At 37.2% G+C, this 24,845-nt stretch overlaps 1 protein-coding gene and 2 long non-coding RNA genes across 11 annotated transcripts in view; 1 reads left to right on the top strand and 2 right to left on the bottom strand.

The window, feature by feature from the left end:
- The window catches only part of LOC137495979 (uncharacterized), a 71,320-nt gene that overhangs the window by 1,641 nt on the left and 44,834 nt on the right, over positions 1–24,845 (top strand). For 2 of the 6 annotated variants that reach the window (XR_012382826.1, XR_012382831.1), the window contains exon 3: positions 20,195–20,368. The exons of the other annotated variants lie outside the window; for them this stretch is intronic. This is a non-coding gene — a long non-coding RNA (uncharacterized lncRNA). The remainder of the gene's footprint in view (positions 1–20,194; positions 20,369–24,845) is intronic. 6 annotated transcript variants of the gene reach the window in all.
- Positions 574–17,096, bottom strand: LOC101883549 (uncharacterized). Of its 2 annotated transcripts, XR_012382479.1 has the most exons (13): positions 14,449–16,338; positions 13,674–13,730; positions 11,416–11,793; positions 11,176–11,232; positions 9,086–9,457; positions 7,543–7,920; positions 7,303–7,359; positions 5,000–5,371; positions 3,246–3,302; positions 2,932–3,025; positions 1,319–1,379; positions 1,176–1,250; positions 574–1,106 (listed from the first exon to the last, which is right to left on the bottom strand). It is a non-coding gene; the product is annotated as an uncharacterized lncRNA (long non-coding RNA). The 2 variants fall into 2 exon arrangements; XR_012382480.1 differs by lacking the exon at positions 1,176–1,250 and having other exon boundaries at positions 14,449–17,096.
- LOC141375121 (uncharacterized) overlaps positions 16,083–24,845 on the bottom strand; it is a 15,003-nt gene continuing 6,240 nt past the window's right edge. For all 3 annotated transcript variants that reach the window (XM_073907244.1, XM_073907238.1, XM_073907250.1), the window contains 6 exons: positions 22,857–23,228; positions 20,497–20,553; positions 20,208–20,301; positions 17,913–17,973; positions 17,773–17,844; positions 16,083–17,703 (listed from right to left, as the gene is read on the bottom strand). In XM_073907244.1, coding sequence (XP_073763345.1) covers positions 17,629–17,703; positions 17,773–17,844; positions 17,913–17,973; positions 20,208–20,301; positions 20,497–20,553; positions 22,857–23,228 — 731 coding nt within the window. In that variant the 3' untranslated portion in view covers positions 16,083–17,628. The remainder of the gene's footprint in view (positions 17,704–17,772; positions 17,845–17,912; positions 17,974–20,207; positions 20,302–20,496; positions 20,554–22,856; positions 23,229–24,845) is intronic.

The following is a 24,845-nucleotide window of genomic DNA, read 5'->3' as shown; positions in this document are numbered from 1 at the left end:
TCGAAAGATGTGGAAAAACTATTGAATCAATCCTTTTAATCTTTAAAAACCTACACTTTTTGGCAGAGAGCTGCCTTCATCAGGGTAACAGTGATGGAGTTTCTTTTCAATCATACGGTCCAACCGCCAACTTATCCAGCATTTGTTTTACGCAGCGGATGCCCTTCCAGCTGCAACCCATCAATGGGAAACATCCATACACACTTATTCGCACACATACGCAATTTAGCTTACCCAATTCACCTATAGCGCATTTATTTGGACTTGTGGATTAAACATACTAAAATAATGTATTATACAAGGTCAACTCAACAATCCTAATCCTTAATTTAACTAATTCTTAGTTGAATGCTTATCTCCTCTAATGGTTCATTCTGACATTGTTTTAGGGCACTTATAGAAAAAAAGACCAACACATTCTTTAAAAAAATAAACATAACATATTTGATTACATGGGACTATACAAATAGTAATAATATTAACCCCACTAAAACTGCATTACATTATGCACATCCTGCCTGTTTATATGCATACTGTATATAGAAACAGCAAATCATGAGATGATTTCACAAGGTCATTCCAGTTCATTTATTTGTAAAGCATTTTTACTTTTAAAGCATTTTAATTCTAAAGCAAGCTAAATTAGAAATACTAAAAAAGGTAAAATGAAGGAAAGAAAAAATAAACAATAATGTTTCGAACAAGTTTAAGTATTAAGCATTTTTTATTCCTCTACAGATTTTAGGATTTTTAAAAAACAAAGCCATCCTTGAAGTATTAATATGCCATCAGAACACACGGCATCTTGTGTTGAGTTATTTCCGCAGTATTCATTTACTAGACACTTGTTAAGCAATGCTGGAGTCTTTCACAAGCAGGCGGTTGCTGGTTATGTGCAAAGCTGGAAATGCAAATCCTCTTGTCCATTATTTTTAAATATAAAATGCACTAGATTGATGAATTTAAATCTCTGAAGTTGTTTTAAATCAACAACACATTGATTCTCAAAACAAATAGACAAAGTTTAACATTCAGTTGACAATATTATAATAATCTGAGTCTTGTCCATCAGAGCTCTTCGTGTTTTCACTGGATCTCTTCATAATCTGGAGATAAAACACATGATGAGTAAGATCAGGTGTTATATGATAAACAGAGCCAGCAGAGTAACTCACATCCAGTGTGTTGTATTCAGAGCATGTGGAATTGGGGTAAAGGGTCATGTAGTAGGGGATTTCAGGAGGCTCCACCTGACAATCATGAGAGGATTAATTATTCGTTCATCATTGACCAATCACATGTGATGAAATTTACATACCGCACTGTGCTGTGGTTGTGGTTCTTTGCTGGTTTGCTCTTCTGACCGAGTCACTCGGTTCCTGTAAGAAAAAGAAATAATGAACATGAACACAAACTCACTAAGCAAATGTATTTTTATGTAACTTAAACTTAATTAAGTCCTTGCGTCGGGTTTCAACTTAAATTTTAAAGCTATTTTTACTAGATTTTAACTAGATTATTTTGTGAAACTGCAAAAACATACTTAAACATTTAACTGCAGTTTCTACATAAAATGAACACTAGAGGGCAGTACGACACTAACAACTTTTAATTTTCACACTAATGATATTTACTGGGATGTTATTGGCCAATAAAGGTTTATTTTCATTCTTTGCACAACAGCAAATAAATGAAATGTACAGCTCAATGTACACTAAAATTATTTTGTTAATTTATTTTACCATTTTTAAACAGGAAAAGAATAAAGATAATCAGGCCTTAACTAGGGATGTCCAGATCCGATCACGTGTTCTCAGGATATAAAGAATATAAAGGACTATTCAGCAAAATGTAATGGATCTTTGTATTTTTATAATTTTATTTTTGCTATTTTAATTATTTTAAAATACACAGAAACATGTTACATGGTCCTATAAATATCCAACTTATATTGAATTAACTGAATCGTATAATTGTATATCTAAAATGTTGAAAATTGCTTATTTTATTTTTATAAAACATTTTTCAAAGCGTATTGATATATATATATATATATATATATATATATATATATATATATATATATATATATATATATATATATATATATAGGAAAAACAATACCGACATTTAAGAATTTGACTTTCTACGATGACGGCCGACATCACAATATGCCGAAACCGTTCTTCAGCTGGTATAGCTGGCATAAAATTGCAAAACAAGCCGTCTGGGCTTTGAATTAAGAAGTGCAATTATTTCCTCATTGTTCAAAGAGTCTGCAAGTTCGTGGACATCGATGATCTTAAGCATGTCTTTTTTCGATGTGCAGCAGAAAAAAAAAGTTGGAATAAGTTCTCACCCAGATCTGAGGGAGTTTTTGTGCTACCAGTGCTGCATGCAGTGAACTCATGCTCAGTGTGGCACAATAAAGGTGTCATTGCCTAGGATGTCAATCAAATTAATCAAGCTCCTGCCACATATAAAACAATGGGTATTTTATTATTTAAAAATTTTAGATTAATTAAATGAAAATTAAGGAACATCCTGGATCTGTTTCTTTGCTCTTAACTTTTTAATGTATTATAGAAGTATCAGATTGGGTTTTGGTATTAGTAGATACTAAAAATTAAATGACTCGGACTCGGGGGCAAAACAAATTTGACAATCACCAAACATACAAGATGAAGAGAAACAGGCTACTATCTCAGTGGCTACAGCGATAGTTGATCATTAGATGACGAGCATGAGATTTTAAAAAATGTAATAATGCATTTCAGATTTGCAAAAATGTAGAGAGCGCCCTCTAGTGGATTAGTCATCTGAAACATGCAACAAAATATACCCGGAGAAGTGTATTTTATGTCTAGCAAAAATGTAAACTAAGGCACAATTTTTTATCCTGAGCTGAATTTGTACAGTTTAAACACTCACCTTCTAATCACCATGAAAACCATCACAATTACAAACATCAGAAAAGCAACTGCAATGATTCCTGCTGTGATCAAGACCCAAGATGAGCTGCTTTCTGTACAGACGAGAGAAAAAACATACACTGACCTCACGATGACCCACACCTTTACCACAACTCAGACAAAGGTTTGTGCACAGATGCACAGATTCAGATTCACTTTTATCTCTCATCTTCATCCAGATTCACAAACACACTCACACACATGTTCAGTTCTATAGACCAACACACACTGAGTCAAAACACACTCAACAGAGGAATCATCAGACTACATTACCAGCTGAGCTCGTCTGTGGTGTGACTGTTGTATTGATGCTGGTGATGTTGGAAACAACTGGAAAACAGTAAAGAATAAACAATTAATACTGAACATACAAAGAATACAGGAACATATTAGCAGTAATTTATATGAACTGACAGTCTTTTGCATAAGACTGCCAATTTAGATTTTTGCTCATTTTATTTTTTCTAAAGGTGAAAAAGTGAAATACTGTAGGACTCTAGAAAATCTACTAAATAATTCAAAATGAATGAGTCAGTTTTAGTTCTTCATGTCTGAACACCACAACATAAGCATAAATAAATATATCCAAAAAATATAAAGATAGTAGTTTGTTCAGTATAAAATTAAAGAAATGATTTAGCCTAAATATGTATGTACTGTAGCTGTGTGTCGTGAAACAAATAATAAATTACAAATATTTTTTGCTGATTAAAATAAAACTTCACTGGTTACAGATGTTGCAGAGATGCTGATGAGAGATGAGAGTCTTTCTCATTATATAAAACATCAATAATGAATTTACTCAAATAATAATTTGTCAGTGTTTGCTGCTGATCAGTGATGTGACGATAATGACTGACCAGATTCATCATCTGAAAACTGAAGAAAACAGTGATATCAATAAAACGTTGACACTTCAACCTTAAAGGTTCAGGACACCCTGGAGAACTTTTTTTTTTATATTAACAGATTTGTGTGTGTTGAGCATCAGTTAAGACACTGTTAGCACCTGTCAGCTTTAATTGTGGGGAAAACTGGATAATTTTGAGCTTTTGTCAGCTTATTTCAGCTTCCGGGTTTAAAATAATTTTTGGGGCGGGATCAAAATCGGCGACGTAGCGCAGAACTGCAAGTGCAATGATGACGCGTCGGTTTCTCATTATTATTAATAGCGGAGTCTTATCCTATGAGAAGAGCCGGCTGCTTAATTATTCATGAGAACACGTGCTTTCCGAAGGCAGACCTGCCAGTTTCAAGCAAGCTGTGAGTGAGACACAGACCAATGGCACATAGCCGTTCATGAAGGCTCGTATGTGTTTGTTTCCATGATCCACAGGGTTTGTTGCATGTTTTCTCCCCGCGATCCTGTCAGGGCCGATCATACAGCAAAGCTGTGTGTGTGCTGCAAGCATTTTTTGTTGGGAGAGCAGCACGCGAATCAGAGAATGGCGGACGTTAACTTTTATCAGGAGTTCGTTCACATTCAGACACATCGCCTTGCTGCTGTGTTTGCCTAAATCCTCCAGATTACCAGCAGGGCTAATGGTTAAAATAGACAGGTCAGGAGACCTGCTGCACTGAGTCTGCTGGATACGGGGATTAAGGGAGAAGTCCTCATTTATAGTGTTTACATGAACACACTTATCTTTATAATGATATAAATTGTGGTTATGTGTATATGAAATTACGAATAACAAATGTAGCAGGGCATTAAATCACTGTTCATTTCTTTGCATTTTAACTTTGTAAACTATAAACTCATGCGTCTCCTCACGGTTTGTGTCTCATTTTGTGAGCTAACTGACAACAACAGTTGTTCGCTCCCCCTTCTCCCCTGCTGGCCGCGCCCACTCCTGCCCGATGCTCGCGGAGCTCCACGCCCATTAATCCTGCATCTTTTGAAAAAATTCTGAAGTAGACTTTAACCAAAAGTGGGGGGTGTCATGACCCTTTAATAACAGACAAATGACCAGACACACGGATATCATAAATGTGTAGAAAGAACTGATGTGAATATCATTAATTACCTGCACAGTAGGCCGAAAAACAGGCAGTTGGTCTAAGCAGCTCATAGACATAATAATTTCCTTGACAGGCTTTGACTCGAATAGGATAAGATCCAATATAGCAGCAGTAATTATCCCAGTGACCACAGACATCTCGAGTGACGACTCCATCCTGTACTGTTGGGTGTCCACCACGAATCCACAGTGGAGCAAGAGTGCCACAACTATAGACTGCAACACATGTGTCTGGGATCTGAGCGCTCAGACTGTTAATGAAGAGCCGATACCAGCCGCTCCAGGAGACTGACCAGTCACACATGTTGACTGATTTTGATGGCTGACTGCTGTTGGCTCTCCATGAATCGCTCAGCACAGTGTAGTTGTAGCAGGGATCTGCAGAAAGATAAACCATAAATAACAGAATGAAATAAAATAAAGGACCTCATCAAGATGGCGCTGCGGATGCCGCCTCGGTGTGAATTTCTCTAGTGTTCGCACTGTTTTTGTTAGTCTGTCCTGTTTTATGTTTATCAAACAAAATCAGTTACACCAGGAATGAGCTGGTGAACATTAGGCAGTGCACAACAAATAATCAAGAACAGGATTTTGATTTCTCTGGTGTTTTGCGGAACATTGTTGTCGGCGGAGCAGCTGCACTGTGGAAACGCTACAAGACGTGCAAGCATGGAAAGCGAGCCAGCGCGCTCGTCAGGCTGAGAAAGTGCGGCTTCAAAACGGCACTGCCCAGCATTTAACAACAGCATGCCAAAGAACTTTTAACAACTCTGCTGCGAAACAAAGCCGTTCCGGACAGCGCATTACACCTACCAGACTTTCAGCTGTACAGAGCAAATCAACACGCTGATCAATGGATCACCAGCTTTCTGACAGATAGACAACAGCTAGTCAGAATGGGCAAAATTACATCGGACAGCTGCACCATTAGCACTGGTGCCCCCCAGGGATGTGTTCTCTCCTCACTGCTCTTCCCCCTGTACACCAACGACTGCATCGCAAAAGACCCCTCCATCAAACTCCTTAAGTTTGCAGACAACACTACTGTTATTGGCCCTTTACTCGAACAGTGACGAGTCTGCATACAGACAGGAGGTGGAGCGGCTGGCTTTATAGTGCAGATACAACAACCTGGAGCTGAACATGCTCAAAACACTGAAGATGATAGTAGACTTTAGAAGAAACCCCCCTGCACTCCCCCCACTCACCCTCATGAACAGCACTGTGGCTGCAGTAGAGTCTTTCAGGTTCCTGGGCACCACCATCTCTCAGGATCTGAAGTGGGACATTCACATAGACTCTATTGTGAAGAAAGCCCAGCAGAGACTGTACTTCCTTCGTTAGCCGAGGAAGTTTAACCTGCCACAGGAGCTGCTTGTACAGTTCTACTCAGCTGTCATCCAATCCATCCTCTGCACTTCAGTCACCATCTGGTTCATTTCAGCTGCCAAAACCGACCTCCGTATACTACAGCGAGGAGTCTGGACTGATGAATGAATCATTAGCACTACCCTTCCTACACTTTAATAACTGTACTCTTCCAGAGTGAGTAAAAGGGCTCGCAGAATCACTCTGGACACCTCGCACCCAGCACACTACCTGTTCAAACTGTTACCGTCTGGTCGGCGCTTCAGAGGACCAAGCACAAAAACAGCCAGACACAGGAAAAGTTTCTTTCCTCTGGTCATCTATAAGTTGAGCTAATTTCGCTACAACACCAATGTTCCCCAACCCATTTATCTGTCCGCTAAATCATCCAAATTGAAAACATTACAGCTTTTCAGAATGCCAAGGATGCAGCGTATATCACGTGTCAAGATCTGACCAATCTGCTTCATTCTTTGTATGGAATATACACATTTCGGTAGACGAATTAACCTCAGACAAACACAGAACACCCAAACACTGCAGAGCTTTTTAATGTTCTCCATCAATAAAACTTGTATCAGAGCTGCAGCAATGTTTTGTCAGCCTGTCATCAACTGAAAAACTGTTGATGGTCACCTAGAAACTCAGTATCCAGTATGTGCACTGCTGGTTCACCATTTAGTGATTTACTCTTTATGTGTAATATAGAGTTCCCAAATACATTTCAAAAATTCATAACCTGGTTATTTTCTAAATAAAAAAACAGCCAGATATACAACTGCTAATGACTGAACACTCCTGTCCATCTTTTCTTATTGTTCATCTGTTAGAAAATGTTTAACAAAATAATTTTTCTGCTGTAGCTGATGTGTGGACTTCACTGATCTCATGAAACTAAAACAACATTATTCTCAATATTAAAGTCAGCAGTGTTTCTTTACCAGGCGTGATGATCACCGGTGTGGCGGCTGTAGAACTGTTTGTAACACTGCCAACATCTGAAAATGTACACCAATAAAACATTACGAACGGATAAAAGTCCATGAAGGAGATGAAAACACTTGATATTTGAGAATGTAATTTACATGTAAACCTATTCAGAGCAAAATCTATTTATGATCCTTAATTAGAGACGATCACAAATATGAATGTGTAGAAAGAGCTGATGTGAATATAATTACCTGCACAGTAGGCTGAGTTACAGACAGCTGGTTTTAGCAGCTCATAGATATAATAATTTCCTGGACAGGCTTTGACTCGAATAGGATAAGAGGGGAAAAAGCAGCAGTAACCGTAAGCGTTAGCGCAGACATCTCGAGTGACGACTCCATCCTGTACTGTTGGGTGTCCACCACGAATCCACAGTGGGAAAGAAGTGCCACAACTAGACAGTGCAACACATGTGTCTGGGATATGAGCACTCAGACCGTTAATGAAGAGCCGATACCAGCCGCTCCAGGAGACGTACCAGTCACACACGTTGGTGTTATTTGTATTATTGACGGATCTCCATGCGTCATTCAGCACAGTGTAGCTGTTGCAGGGGTCAGTCAGATTAGCTGTTATAACACATACATAAAAACAAGAAAAGAAATGAGCATTTATTAAGAACAGCAAAAGACATAAAAAAACTCATTCAGAGGGATCCAGCTCAGAATAAATAAACAATTAACAAATAATAAATCCTAACAAAAACTTTAATTCTGTCAGTTTATTTACATTTGTATTCTTTCTAATGCAGTTACAGGATTGTTTTGATATCAGTGTGTTTTAGACAAGAAAAAAACAAACTACTAAACTAAAAGTAAAGATTAAACATGACGAGTCTCAGAGCAACAACCTGCAGCAGGAATGAACAAATATTACAATAACTGATAATATCTAATAAAATATCAGTATCACTCTGAAAAAAAGATATTCACACTTTAAAAATATAATTAAGTCATTTCAGTATACTTTCTGTTGTTATGAATAGTCTTTTGATGGAGCACTCTATTATGCTTATTCACACAGTATTTTACACACTGCCTTACAGATATTCAAATTACATACTCAAGTTCAAAAGCACTAATACAGTTAAGATAATTACAGATATCAAACATTGCTGACAGTAAAAACAATGTTGTAAGAGGTTTTGCTGCATGTTAAACCTGCCTTAAAGTCTTAGCAAATGAATGTCGCAAGACTGGGACATCGTCCATGAGGAAGCACTTCGACAGGTCTGAGATTAAAACATTTCATAAGAACTTTCAGAGAGTCCAAACACATGCACTATATGTGAATTGAATAAACTAAATCGGCCCTAGTGTCTGTGTGTATGGGTGTTTCCCTGTACTGGGTTGACACTGGAAGGGCATCCGCTGCGTAAAACATGTACTGGATACGTTGGCAGTTCAGTCCACTGTGGCGACAACTGATGAATAAAAGGACTAAGCCGAAGGACAATGAATAAATGAAATAAAGCTTCACTATACAGATGCTGATGAGAGATGAGTCGTTTCTCATTATATAAAACATCAATAATGAATTTACTCAAACAATATAACGTCAGTGTTTGCTGCTGATCAGTGATGTGATGATAATGAATGACCAGATTCATCATCTGTACACTGAAGAAAACAGTGATATCAATAAAACATTGACTCTTCAACCTTAATAACAGACAAATAACCAGACAGACCAATATGATGAATGTGTAGAAAGAGCTGATGTGGATATAATTACCTGCACAGTAGGCTGAAGCACAGAAAGATGGTGTAAGCAGCTCATAGACATAATAATTTCCTGGACAGGCTTTGACTCGAATTGGATAAGAGCCGAAATGGCAGCAGTAATTATCCCAGTGACCGCAGACATCTCGAGTGACGACTCCATCCTGTACTGTTGGGTGTCCACCACGAATCCACAGTGGAGCAGCAGTGCCACAACTATACTTCTCAACACATGTGTCTGGGATCTGAGCGCTCAAGCCATTAATGATGAGCCGATACCAGCCGCTCCAGGAGACTGACCGGTCACACATGTAGACCGATTTTGATGGCTGACTGCTGTTGGCTCTCCATGAATCGCTCAGCACAGTGTAGGTGAAACAGGGATCTGCAGAAAAAATAAACCATAAATCACAGAATGAAATCAGAAACAGTCTTAATATACAGTGCATCCGGAAAGTATTGACAGCGCTTCACTTTCTCCACATTTTTTTTGTCACAGCCTTATTCCAGTATGGATTAAATGTATTTATTTCCTCAACATTCTGCACACAATACCCCATAATGACAATGTGAAAAAAGAGTTTTTGAAATTGTTGCAAATTTATTGAAAACAAAAAAGCTGTAAAATCACATGTTCATCAGTATTCACAGCCTTTGCTCAATACTTTGTTGATGCACCTTTGGCAGCAATTACAGCCTGGACCAGCCCACCGGGAATTCTTCAGGGCCTGTGTGCACTGCTGGTTCACTATTCAGTGATTTACTCTTTATGTGTAATATAGAGTTCCCAAATACATTTCAAAATTCATGGCCTGGTTACTTCTTAAATAAAAGAAGAGCCAGATATAAACTGATTTCACGCGGCTGCCATTTTTAAAAGCAAAATCGAGGCTCTGGTGGAAAGAAACCTGGAAGTATCAATGGAAGTTGAATGTTGTGTAGCTGGCTGTATATCTTATCAGCGAAGAGAAAGTGACACAAATTTATAATTTCACCACCTTTTAAGTGACCCAAAGGTCCATTCTGAATGAATGGTGTAAATAAAAAGGGATATCAGAGCCCATTTTCAGCTAAGTTAAGGGAAATGGCACTAGCTAGCAAATGTTCTCTTTCCCAAACACACGTTTTAGATGCCATTTATTAAACTTGAGTCAATGAACTGATTCTTTCACTATATTAGACTCGTCACGCTACTGAAATGAAAGAAAAACCAATTTCCCGTTAACATTTAAGGCACTATTGATGGCTTTCTTAAAACTGTGCTGATTTGCCATTGTTTACGTGTTCATCAGAAATGACTGTGATTGGCCGAGAAGGTCATCAATTCACCCTCCGCTGTTTACAGAGCATAAACACAGATGAGCGATCTGCTTGATGACTCGACTGATCTTCACGGCTGCTCCGCACTCCAGTCTCCGTGTATCTGTGTTTGCACTGCGTAAAGAGCGGTAAACTGAGTGCAAACACAGATACACAAAGACTGGAGCGCGAAGCAGCCATGAAGATCAGTCGAGTCATCCGCGCTCAGCAGCGCTTTCATGTTAGCGGGAAATAGACGGTTTTAAAACTTCAGTACCGGGACAGAACTATGGCAACAAGAGGGTGTATTGCAGAGGACTGCAGTGTTTTATCACTCACCAGGTTACAAGGGCTGAAGCAGGAAAGCGTCCTCACGGAGTTTAACTGGTGCCATGAACTAAAGCCTGGGCGGACACTTAAGCATATCACTAAGATTGTGATGTTGTTTGATGCTAATTTGCTTTTAATAAACTTACTGGATGATATTAAAGGGATGTTTACACCATTTCTACAATTTGAAATCTCGGCAACAGCTGGAGGTTTGTACTCCACAGCATGTTACTGCAATGTTCACAGTGCTGATCCTACACTTCTGGGTTTCTTCCCATCGCAGCCTCGCTTTGGTTCTTTAATTTGTCGACTGCGTGAAATAAGCGTATAACAGTACAACTACTAATGACTGAACACTCCTGTCCATCTTTTCTTATTGTTCATCTGTAGCTGTTGTGTGGACTTCACTGATTTCATGAAACTAAACCAATTTAAAACATTATTCTAATATATAAACCAGCAGTGTTTCTTTACCAGGTGTGATGATCACTGGTGTGGCGGCTGTAGAGCTGTTCGTAACACTGCCAACATCTGAAAATGTACATCAATAAAACATTATGAACAGATAAAAGTTCATGAAGGAGATGAAAACACTTGATATTTGAGAATGTAATTTACATGTAAACCTATTCAGAGCAAAATCTATTTATGATCCTTAATTAGAGACGATCACAAATATGAATGTGTAGAAAGAGCTGATGTGAATATAATTACCTGCACAGTTGGCTGAGTTACAGACAGCTGGTTTTAGCAGCTCATAGATATAATAATTTCCTGGACAGGCTTTGACTCGAATAGGATAAGAGGGGAAAAAGCAGCAGTAAGTGTAAGCGTTAGCGCAGACATCTCGAGTGACGACTCCATCCTGTACTGTTGGGTGTCCACCACGAATCCACAGTGGGAAAGAAGTGCCACAACTAGACAGTGCAACACATGTGTCTGGGATATGAGCACTCAGACCGTTAATGAAGAGCCGATACCAGCCGCTCCAGGAGACTGACCGGTCACACACGTTGGTGTTATTTGTATTATTGACGGATCTCCATGCGTCATTCAGCACAGTGTAGCTGTTGCAGGGGTCAGTCAGATTAGCTGTTATAACACATACATAAAAGATACACAAAAGAAATTAGCATTTTGTAAATAAAATACATCCAAAAGAACAGCTAAAGACATAAGAAAAAAACTCATTCCAGCTCAGAATAAAAAAACAATTCAGCAATAATAAAGCTCACAAAAAATTTAATTCTGTCAGTTTATTTACATTTGTATTCTTTCTAATGCAGTTACAGGATTGTTTTAATATCAGTGTGTTTTAGACAAGAAAAAGACAAACTACTAAACTAAAAGTAAAGATTAAACATGACGAGTCAGAGCAACAACCTGCAGCAGGAATGAACAAATATTATTAGAATAACTGATAATATCTAATAAAATATCAGCTCATCAGAATATCACTCGGAAAAAAAGATATTCACACTTTAAAAATATAATTAAGTCATTTCAGTATACTTTCTGTAGTTATGTATGGTCTTTTGATGGAGCAGTCTATTATGCTTATTCACACAGTATTTTACACACTGCCTTACAGATATTCAAATTACATACTCAAGTTCAAAAGCACTAATACAGTTAAGATAATTACAGATCTCAAACGTCGCTGACAGTAAAAACTATGTCATAGGAGGCTTTGCTGCATGTAAAACCTGCCTTAAAGTCTTAGTGGGACTGGGACATCGTCACTCCAACAGCTCTGAGGTCAAAATAAATTTAGAGTCGCATATGACATTGTTTGTGTATTTTGCTATATCTGGGAAAAAAAACTATTTACTCAGTGTAATCTAGTTCTATTTTTGTCATCCCAAGTGTCCCGGAAGTTCCGGGAGTGTCTATGCATTTGCGGGACACAAAATGCCAGCGAACTAATGATAATCTACCTCCTGGTCCTCAAATAAGTCGCGCACCCTTCTCACCACAGGACCCACCCCCACACCCCCAAAGACCCGCAAACCTTACTTTCTCTCGTTCATCGATAAGGAAACTATCTTGTAGGCTACGCACAGACTATGTTGAGTCTACATATTTAATCTTGTTTGTTAAGTGTATAGATTTTTTTCAAAATTATTTCTAAATTCAAAGGAATCCAGCAAAGGAATACATGAAAAATAAAAATTATGTGTGGTCAAAAACAACATGCTAAGCCCCATATGGTTCAAAACCTGATATGTTGACAAATCTAAGCTTGTTTTTAATAAAACAAATATAAATATGCATATAATAAATAACTCTTAATTATAATAATAATAACAACATTATACAAAAGTAAATTGTCATGAATAAACTGAAAAAAGCCCCCCGAGATGAAGGCAGTGTTTTTTTAATTGATGTAGAAAGTAATAATTTTTGTAATATTTATTTTTCTTTTTCATTTGTAAAGATATTTGTGTATTGCTGTACATCTTGTGTGTTTTAAGCAATGCGCACAACTAACTCGCTCTGTGCTGGACATTTCAACTCAAAAATACAACTTACAGTAAAAAAAGCAAATAATAAAGCTTAACAAAATATTCAATTATGTTAATTCACTTACATCTCTATAATGCAGTTACAGGATTTTTTTAATACCAGTCTGTCTTACTAGCTAAAATTGTAAATGCACATTTTTCTTAATAGTAACATTATGATTTATGTAATCAAAATTATTTTGTTACTACTAGAAATCTGAACTGCTGTCATCCACTGTGCTCTGCCTCACCGACTAACCAATGATTTCACAATAATGACATTATTCAATATTTAATATCGACAATATTCATTGTGTCAGTAAAGGATGGATCAGACATGAGGTGCTCAGAAAACTGACAATCAGAGTTACTGAAACAGCAGGAATTATTGAGGAAAACAAGATAAATCAGTGGAGCATTACATCTCTATTCAGTTAAAACACAGCAGATAACAGTATAGTACATTACCAGCTGTGCTCATCACTGGTGCAACCATAAGAAAGGCCAAGATAAGTGTGGAAACTTCTGAAAAACAAATTAATTAAAAAGGACACAATTAAAAGGAATAGATAAACAGGCTTTTATTTAACAGCTCATGCAAAAAGCACATTTTCTCATCCTCTTTCCTCACCCTAATCAGACTAAACCATTGTGTTAGCTTTTCTTTAGAAGAACAAAGGATTTTCTCTCTAAGCTATAATTTGCTGTCATTTTCAACACCCGTTTAGTTTGATAAAACTTTCCAATCATCTGTCTAAACTGAAGAAACTAAACAAGCCCCATGGCTGCCCGGCTCAAAAAATCTTTACAGCATGAGTTGTGTGCCACGTTTTAAATCCTCTGAAGTCAAACATAAGTAGATTTAAGACTAAAATATTTTCCTTAGCTCTATAATGAGACGTCACGTGAACAAATGCTAATAAACCCCCAGTTTTGGCCACTGAATTAATTAGCCTTTTCCTCATTTCAGCAAGTCACACAGAGTTTACCTTCACTTTCAGTATATACAAACAATTTATTATATTTTTTCACATTTTTCTTCTGAAGAGTAAAGCTGTGGTCACACTGGACTATATATATAAATGTGTGTGTATATATAGGTACGCATTACAACAGAGATGGTACTCAGTGCTTTTATAATACCTGAAATAGGAACAAAAACAAATGATACTACTGTATATTGAATTGCAATTTGACAACGAAATCTACATTCATTGTTTTGAACAATGAGAAACAATCTTACTTTCAAGCAGAGAGGAAGTCATTGTCATTTATGGCAGGCTGATGTGTTTATTTTCATCCACTAATCAGTCCATAAGATGAGTTTCCTTCACAATTCAATGCATAAAAAAACAATTAGGACCGGCTATAATGCATGATAAACACAAAACAACATACACAAAAAAATAAAGGTGTGTATTGGATTTATTTCACACACAGAAACATCCATTTGTACATTTTTAACATACATTATTCTGTATGATTTATAAGCCTGAGTGGACCTCAGTCAGGATTTCTGCAGGTTTCATCAAGTCAAATTTAAGACTGTTTAAGACCTTATATATGAAATTTCAGACCTACACAAAGCTAAACCCTTTTCTAAGGGCCCAGTTGAAACATTAAAAAACAATTGTATGGACGATAATTAAACCATATTTGTAAATGAGGGCAGCACGGTGGCGCAGTGGGTAGTGCTGTCACCTCACAGCAAGAAGGTCGCTGGTTCGAGCCTCGGCTAGGTCAGTTGGTGTTTTTGTGTGGAGTTTGCATGTTCTCATGTTGGTGTGGGTTTTCTCTGCGTGCTCCGGTTTCCCCCACAGTCCAAAGATATGTGGTACAGGTGAATTGGGTAGGCTAAATTGTCCGTAGTGTATGAGTCTTTGTGTGTGTGGATGTTTCCCAGAGATGGGTTGCGGCTGGAAGGGCATCCACTGCGTAAAAACTTCCTGGATAAGTTGGCGGTTCATTTCGCTGTGGCGACCCCAGATTAATAAAGGGACTAAGCCGACAAGAAAATGAATGAATGATTTTAAATGATTTCGATTTTCATAAGAGTCCTGACCTGCTCAAAGCCCAAACTACTCAAACAAATCCAACTACACACAAACCACACAATCACTTCATGATTTATATGATTTATCAACATCATTATTAAGAGCAGAAAGATCTTACCTGATATGAGCTAAAGGCAGTGGTCTTCACCTGAAACAGTTGACCGCCTAACAAAGCAAATATTTGTGTGCTGTGGTGTTTACTGTTAAGTAATTATCCTGATGGGGAAATATCTTGTATGCACCGTTTCCTTAAATTCAAATTTACATTCAAATTTTAAATTGTATTCAAAACAGCTTTAAAAACGTAGCTGATGGTTGATTATAATGCGTGTTTGTCATGCTTCCCCGGTAGAGAGCCCTGAGCTCAGAATATCCTCGAGCCCAGGGCTCCCTCCCGTTTGAAAGGAGTTTGAGCTCAAGATGTGAAGGTGATTTGGGACCAGCTGTGATCAATCATAAGCATGTGATCCTCTTGAAATTTGTTTTTAAATATCTTCACTTCAATGCAAACGTTCAAGCCATCTGAGGATTGCTTTAAATATGGGTTGTCAGATATTCACTGTTATTTTTTATAGTTTAGGTATGAATGTGAATCAGATAAAACTCTCTCATCCCACAAACTGGAAATGTATGTTTGTAAATATTCACTTGTCATAATAAAAAAATGACTCCTTATGAAGGAAACCCTCGTTTTCACTGTAGGAGCTTCTGAGCTTGACATGCAAAAACATTTTGTGAAACATAAAACCTGTAGCCCTCCCTCCTTAAATACAGTTGAAGTCAGAATTATTAGCCCTACTTCGAATTTTGTTTTTTATATTTGCCAAAATATGTTTAACTGAGCAAAGAAATTTTCACAGTGTGTCTAATAATATTTTTTCTTCTGGAGAAAGTCTTATTTGTTTTATTTCAGCTAAAATAAAAGCAGTTTTACATTTTTTAAAGCCATTTAAAGGTGAAAATTATTAGCCCTTCACGTTATATATTTCTCAATAGTCTACAGAACAAACCATCATTATACCATAACTTGCCTAATTACCCCCAACCTGCCTAGTTAACCTAATTAACCTAGTTAAGCCTTTAAATGTCACTTTTAGCTGTACAGAAGTGTCTTGAAAAATATCTAGTCAAATATTTATATGCATCATACATATAAATCATGCATCATCGTGCCAAAAATAAAAACATACACTAGAGATTGATACATTTTCTCTCTTTGGGCAAGAGATTCATTAGAATAAACGACAAAAATCAGTCCAAGGCACTCGAAAGATACGTATTAAAAAGTATTAAATTAATAATTTTAATCCTTAAAAACCTATGTGTTTCGGCAGAGAGCTGCCATCATCAGAGTAACAGTGATGGAATTTCTTTTCTATCATAAAGTTCTACATATGAAACACTCATTCATTCATTTTCTTTTTGGCTTAATCCCTTTATTAACCTATGGTCGCCACCGCGGAATGAACTGCCAACTTAACCAGCATATATTTTACGCAGCAGATAGCCTTCCAGCTGCAACCCATCAATGGGAAACATCCATACACAGTCATTCACACACATACACTATGGACAATTTAGCTTACCCAATTCACCTATAGCGCATGTGTTTGGACTTGTGGATTAAACATACTAAAATAATGTATAATACAAGGTCAACTCAACAATCCTAATCCTTAGTTTAACTCAGTTTTGAATGCTGATCTCCTCTAATGGTTCATTCTGTCATTGTTTAAGGGCACTTATAGGGCACAACACATTCTTAAAAAAACACACAACATATTTGATTACTCGGGAACTTTAAAATAAGTTATAATAATAACCCCACTAAAACTGCATTACATTATGCACATCCTGCCTGTTTATATGCATACTGTATATAGAAACAGCAAATCATGAGATGATGTCACAAGGTTATTCCAGTTCACATTTATTTGTAAAGCATTTTCACTTTTAAAGCATTTTAATTCTAAAGCAAGCTAAATTAGAAATACTAAAAAGATTAAAGGAAGGAAAGAAAAATTAAACAATCTAACGTTTCAAACAAGTTTATGTATTAAGCGTTTTTTATTATTATTATTATTATTATTATTATTCCTCTACAGATTTTTAAAAACAAAACTGTCCATGAAGTATTAAAAATGCAATCAGAACACACGGCATCTTGTGGTTGAGTAATTTCCGCACCTAATTATTTTATTTATTTACTAGACGCTTGTTAAGCAATGCTGGAGTCTTTCACAAGCAGGCGGTTGCTGGTCATGTGCAAAGCTGGAAATGCAAATAATCTTGTCCATTATTTAAATCTCTGAAGTTGTTTTAAATGAACAACACATTGATTCTCAAATTAAATGGACAAAGTTTAACATTCAGTTGACAATATTATAATAATCTAGGTATTGTCCTTCAGAGCTCTTCGTGTTTTCACTGGATCTCTTCATAATCTGGAGAATAAACACATGATGAGTAGGATCAGATGTTATATCATAAACAGAGCCAGCAGAGTAACTCACATCCAGTGTGTTGTATTCAGGGCATGTGGAATTGGGGTCAAGGGTCATGTAGGAGACTTCAGGAGGCTCCACCTGACAATGATGAGAGGATTAATTAGTTGTTCATCAACGACCAATCACAGATGAGGAGATTTGCATACCGCACTGTGCTGTGGTTGTGGTTCTTTGCTGGTTTGCTCTGCTGATGGAGTCACTCGCTTCCTGTGAGAAGAAGAAATAATGATCATGAATACAAACTGACTAAACAAATGTATTTTTATGTAACTTAAACCTATTTTAGTCATTAAGTCGGGTTTCAACTTAAATTTGAAAGGCATTTTAACTAGATTGTTTTGTAAAACTGCAAAAACATACTCATATATTTAACTGCAGTTCCTACATAAAATGAACACTAGAGGGCAGTACCACACTAACAACTTTCATTTTCACTCTAATGATATTTACTGGGACATATAGCCCATAGAAATTGACACTAGATGTCGCCTGGCCTATTGTTGTCTATTGGATGGAATGCGTCAATAGCGCCGCCATCTTGCTACAGGGTAGCACTCCTTTGAAATGAATGCGTGACCAAGGTACAGGGGAGGACTGTGGCCATCCAAAGCCAGAGATATACACATATACACATATATCTGTGATCGCGAGTTTTCCTGGATGTTAGTATGTAATTTTTTTTTCTAATTACGAAAATTATAATTTTACATCACTTTTCTACATTGATGGATCAGTGACCGCACGGGCATTCCTGACAAAAAGCTTGTGTTTGTGTGTACAGAAATGTACTATTCACCCTCCCTGTTAAATTTGATCTAATCATGTCCTGAAACACAGCTCCTCTCCTGCTTTCACTTCTCATACTGACGGAGAGAGCGATTCGTTTGTGAATGAATCCCCCGAACGACTCTTTCACTAACGTTAGCCGACAATAATACAAGTTTCTGGCAGTGCAGCATCTCGTTATCATATTTCTATTGCATTGTTTGCTGATTTTATTCAACAAAACTAGCATAAGCCGAGTGTTTAGTGCGAGTTGGAGCTGCTTTGCCGTATGGTAAATTCAGTAAGTGACTGTTATCATCAATAACGTTTCCCAATTAGCACAAAAGTTCAGAACATACAAAAAACAGAAAAAAACAAAATCTTACCTATGAAATGTTCTGCCTCTGTGCTTTGATTTATTTGTTTGCTCGTTTCTACACCCGTAGACAGCGCTAAAGTCCCTAATAACACTGTCTTGACTAGTGCGGTTGAATGACATTTGTCCTGGGAGTACTGTACCAATGTGGCGGCGCTATTGACGCATGCTCAGGGTCCCTATGCGATATCTAGTGTATATATCAATGCATATAGCCAATAAAGGACTATTTTCAGGCCGTTCTTTGCAGAGGAAACAGCAAATAAAAGAAATGTACGGCACAATGTACACTAAATTTATTTTATTTATTTATTTATCAATTTTAAAGATTAAAAGTTAATCGGGCCTGACTCAGCATGAATGCAGTTTTTAGCAGCTTCCTGCTCTGTCGAACATAAAAAACATACACTCTTAACTAGGGAAGTCCAGATCTGATCACTTGATCGGAAATCGGGCCCGATCATGCAGTTTCAGACTCGATCGGAATCGGACGCTACCTCCTGATCAGGACTCGAATATGTATGTGTATATATACATATGACGTGTGGCTGATGCGTTTATAGAGGTGACCTAGGCAGCTGCCTAGTCAGGGCGGCGTCTGTGGCATGTCTGTGTGACAACAACATTGCCATAGCAATCTGTGAGATATGTAAACTTGGGATTGCCTGCCGGTATTTTACATTGAGGTGCTATTTGTTTTTATATTAGATTTTTAATTAAATATTTACTGTTGCACTTAAGTCTAAAAGTGAAGATTTCATGTTATTTATTACTTGATTGTTCAAGCTACCTTGTGCTCTTTTTGTTAACATAGATGTTGAATGTAAAAATAAGGTGAATTAAATAAAAAATAAGGAACATCCTGGATTTGTTTCTTTTCTCTTTTTTTATTTATTTTTTTATGTATTATAGAAGTATCGAATCGGGTTTTGGTAGATACTTAAAATCAAATGATTTTAGTCTCAGACTCGAGGACAAAAAAACCTGATAAGGACATCCCTACCCTTAACATCTCATCCATCAACACAAGAGAACAGTACAAACAATTACCAAACATACAAGATGAAGAGAAACAGGCTACTGTCTTAGTGGCTACAGTGATAGTGGACAAGTATGAGTTTATTTAAAATGTAATAGTGCATTTCAGATTTGCACACATGTAGACAGCGCCCTCTAGTGGATTTGACATTGAAACCTGCAACAAAATATACCCGGAGCAATGTATTTTATGCTTCGCAAAAATGTAAACTAAAGCACAATTTTTTATCCTGAGCTGAATTTGTACAGTTTGAACACTCACCTTCTGATCAACATGAAAACCATCACAATTATACACATCACAAAAGCAGCTCCAATGACTCCTGCTGTGATCAAGACCCAGGATGAGCTGCTTTCTGTACAGACGAGAGAAAAAACATACACTGACCTCACGATGACCCACACCTTTACCACAACTCAAAGGTTTGTGCACAGATTCAGATGCACTTTTATCTCTCATCTTTATCCAGAGACACAAACACACTCACACACCTGTTCAGTTCTACACTCAGTCAAACACACTCAACAGAGGAATCATCAGACTACATTACCAGCTGAGCTCGTCTGTGGTGTTACTGTTGTATTGATGCTGCTCATGTTGGAAACAACTGGAAAACAGTAAAGAATAAACAATCAAAAAAATATTGGTGAACTTAGCAGTACAGGGAAATATTTACTAGCGCTTCATGTGAACTGACAAACCAAGCCTTATAGTTAAAACTCTCTAGTTAGGATTTATTAAGGATGAAGGATAAAGAAGAACTAGAAGAACTAAATCTAGCCAGTTCCAGTTCATCATGTCTGAAAACCATAACATGATAAAACTTCACTGGTTACAGATACAGCAGAGACCCTGATGAGAGATCAGTCTTTTCTTATTATGTACATTATTTATACAGATATACAGTTCTACAGACCAACACACACTCAGTACCAACTATGGAAGCAAATTCATTTTGAAATGTAATATGCAAAATGGCAATGCAATATGTTAAATGGGAATGTATTTCTGTATTTTAATTAGCATTTAATTAGCATTTAATTAGCATTTAATTAGTATTAGCATTTTCAGACATGTGTGCAATGTTTGCTGCAGAATGAAAATTAAATTACGATGATTGCATTTCTTATTTCAATTAAGGTTTTAACATGTCAATTGTGTCCACATTTTAATACTTTATAAGTTTCAAATTTGAATTGAAAATGCAATACACAAACTGAATTTGGTGTGTATAAAGTACAAGCAGAAACTGTAGCAAATGATCATTTAAATGTTATTTAAATGTCCTAAATGCATTTACACTCGCGTATAGGAAACGCAGGATTACATTTTCACCATGTGTAGCAAAATTAATTTTAAAAATGTAAAGCACAAAACAATTACACAATATGTTAAATGGCAATGTATTTCTGTATTTCAGTTAGCACTTCAGTTGCATTGTTTGCTGCAAAATGAAAATAAAAAAGGATCCATTTTCATTAAATACATCATGACGAATGAAAGGTAATGTGAAATTGAAAACGCATTCTGGGCTGGCTACGCCCACATACTTCGGCCGTTGCTGCATGGCGGGTATTACATTTTCTCGTCACGGCTGCAGCTAGGACTATTTGACAATTGGCAGCATAAACATGCCGAAGTCTGTTCCTCAGCTGCTTCGGGAAGCTACACAAGCCCTGGAGCGTGAAATGGGAAATACTTTAGAAAACCAATCACCTCCTAGAGCTCAGGAAAGTTGGTTTAAGGTTTGATATTTAAGGTTGGGATCATCTGCGAATTACATTAATAGAACCAAAATGCATACACAAAGCAGAAATAAGTATTTCTAACAGATTTCAGTAAATGGTTAAAGACCAGACTGATTTACTACAGATAGCAAGGATACGATGCCTCTTACTATAAATAACATTTAGGTGCTTTAGCTCAGCGATTCCCAACAGGGAGTTCACAGCCCACAAGGTGACTTCAGCGAGCTCTGCAGTGGAAAATTAGGAGAATGTAATGTAATGTGTATTTATATAGCGCATTTATTGTGTATGGCCATACACCCAAAGCGCTTGACAATCATGAGGGGGGTCTCTCCACACCACCACCAGTGTGCAGCATCCACTTGGATGATGTGACGGCAGCCACAGGACAACGGCGCCAGTGTGCTCAACACACACCAGCTATTGGTGGAGTAGAGAGACAGTGATAGAGCCAATTCGATGGAAAGGGATGATTGGGAGGCCATGATCGTAAGGACCGATAGAGGGACTTTGGCCAGGACACCGGGGTTACATCCCTGCTCTTTCACGAGAAGTGATTTTTAATGACCACAGAGAGTCAGGACCTCGGTTTAACGTCTCATCCGAAAGACGGATTATGATGATCATGTTGCCTTAATTCATTTTATCCCCTAGCTCAGTGGTCCTCAACCACCGGTCCGTGGATTAATTGGTACCGCGCCGCACAAGAAATCATTAATTATTTCTGTTTTATTTATTATCCGAGTCTGAACAATCATTTATTATGAAAAGTCTTTTATTTTGAAAAATGATCGCTCACATTTTAATCACTTTTGCGCCCAAATTTAACTCACAAGCAGCAAAATGAGTAAGAAACAGACGTCTTTGGAAAGTTTCTTTGTGTAGGGGAAAAGGCCCATTGAACGACCCGCATACTGCCAAGGAATAGATCCGCAACCTACTTGTAAACAAATCAGGTGAATCCACCATGGCTGTGCAAGAAAATCAACTGCTGGAGATTGCAAATGACGGCGGCCTTTTAGAGGCCATTCGTATATCGCGTATTTCTACAGTCTGCACAAGTTTGTTGTTTCCAATGGAAACAACTATCTTTAGTAATAGACAAATAACCAGAGACACAGATATAATGAATGTGTAAAAGAACTGATGTGAATATTATTACCTGCACAGTAGACTGAAGATTCCAAAGATGGACTGCGCAGCTCATAGACATAATAATTTCCTGGACAGGCCTTCACTCGAATAGAAAAAGAGCCAAAATAGCAGCAGTAACCGCTGCCATCATTACCGCAGACATCTCGAGTGACGACTCCATCCTTTACTGTTGGGTGTCCACCACGAATCCACAGTGGGATAAGAGTGCCACAGCTATAGACTGCAACACATGTGTCTGGGATATGAGCGCTCAGACCGTTAATGAAGAGCCGATACCAGCCGCTCCAGTAGACAAAAATGTCACGCTTGTAGATGCCTGATTTCTGACTGCTGTTGGCTCTCCATGGATCGTCCAGCACAGTGTAGGTGTAACAGGGATCTAAAAAAAAATGAACCATAAATAAGAGAATAAAATCACAGTCTTAATATTAATGTTCCCAAAACACTAATTCCTAATGCTCAACCTCATTTGCGTTCATTTCACATTTTAAATCTCCTGCATTTGCACACTCACATGTTCGTGAATCACCTTAAATTTCTGTTTTAGGCGGTCTTCATATTTAAAATGATCTAAAGTCGATGTCCTCATTATCCAGTCACATGTTTTTTTTAATCTAGCCAATCAGCTCTGTCTGATTCATTTCAGAGAAAATGAAGGCTTCCTTCACAGCAGCTCATCATCAGACTCTTAATGAAGCAGCATTTACAATTTAAACACACTATGAGCACTGTTCTGACCACGAGTGGAAATATGATTTATGCTTAATATAGATGTATTTATAAAATTAGTGAATACGAATATAGTAGTGAATATAGCCTTTTAAAAATGATATATGTATTTTTAAATCCAATAGCACATTATTGAAGTTAACAACTGCATATCTGTTTTATTTACTCTTAAGCCAAAAATTATAAACAAACATTTTTGTTAGTTGCTTCCAAGCAGCAACCTCCCGCTCTCCCTCAGGAAGCCAATACGGAAGTAACTAAAACTGCAATTCATCCGAAATTCCGCTAGTCCTGGCCGCTCCTGGCTCCAAGACAGAGCAAATTTCAATTGAGCCCACTGTTAGAATGGCCAACTCTACAGCAGAAAAAAAGGTGTTTACAGCCTGCTACAAAAAAGATTTTGGTTAATACAGCTAATATTACCCTTCATGACAACTGTGAGGGGGTGAATTTTTTTATAACTCATCCGTTTCCTTTATATTAAGTTATATTAAGTTTGCATAATTAAGGGCGTGGCCACTTGAGTGACAGCTAGGTCTCGTTGGTCGCCGTCACGTCACCTCAGCTGAATCCTGCAGATTAGCCACTGATCTCGGCATATTTATCGTATTTCTGTGTTGTTTTATGTGGCTTTACACCGTCAACTGCCTTTTGGACTTCCTACAATTGTTTCCTACAATTATCAGATGGCTTGGCATGCTGAGTGAACTTAATTGTGCTCACAAACCATTCACGTGGCCTCCGTTTCCCATGTGAGTAAAGTTATATACTTATATACCATCTCTATACATGTATTTGTTTTATTTAGGATCATTTATCGTTTATATTTATATTTAGTAAATATATATATATATATATATATATATATATATATGAATACTTTATTTAAATATAATATATTTATTATCACCTTACCTTTCATTATCACATGGTATGTTTTTAATAGGGTTTATTCATCTTTTTTTCCCAATAACATTGCTTTAATGGGGTATTAACTCCCTATTTATGTGTAGTTAACGGCTGGTCTGGGACCTTTAGCCAGAACATATGTGCATATGTTTTGTTAGATAAAAAGTAAAGTATACAGCTATATTTCGCTTATTTTGATACCTTTAAACTTTGTGGCTAAGAAATAGTTAATTATTTATGTTTGGTGTGGTCAGAGATAAATTTGGTAAATCTTTCATTTTGAGCTCTGGAAAGAATGGGAAATAATAACTTTTTTTTTATTGACGGCACCTGTAATCAAAAGGAAATGGAGTCGCGC

Source organism: Danio rerio, chromosome 1 (assembly GCF_049306965.1).
Source record: "Danio rerio strain Tuebingen ecotype United States chromosome 1, GRCz12tu, whole genome shotgun sequence".
Classification (NCBI taxonomy): domain Eukaryota; kingdom Metazoa; phylum Chordata; class Actinopteri; order Cypriniformes; family Danionidae; genus Danio; species Danio rerio.
The sequence above is the reverse complement of the archived record's forward strand: the minus strand, read 5'-3'. Positions and strand labels throughout refer to the sequence as shown.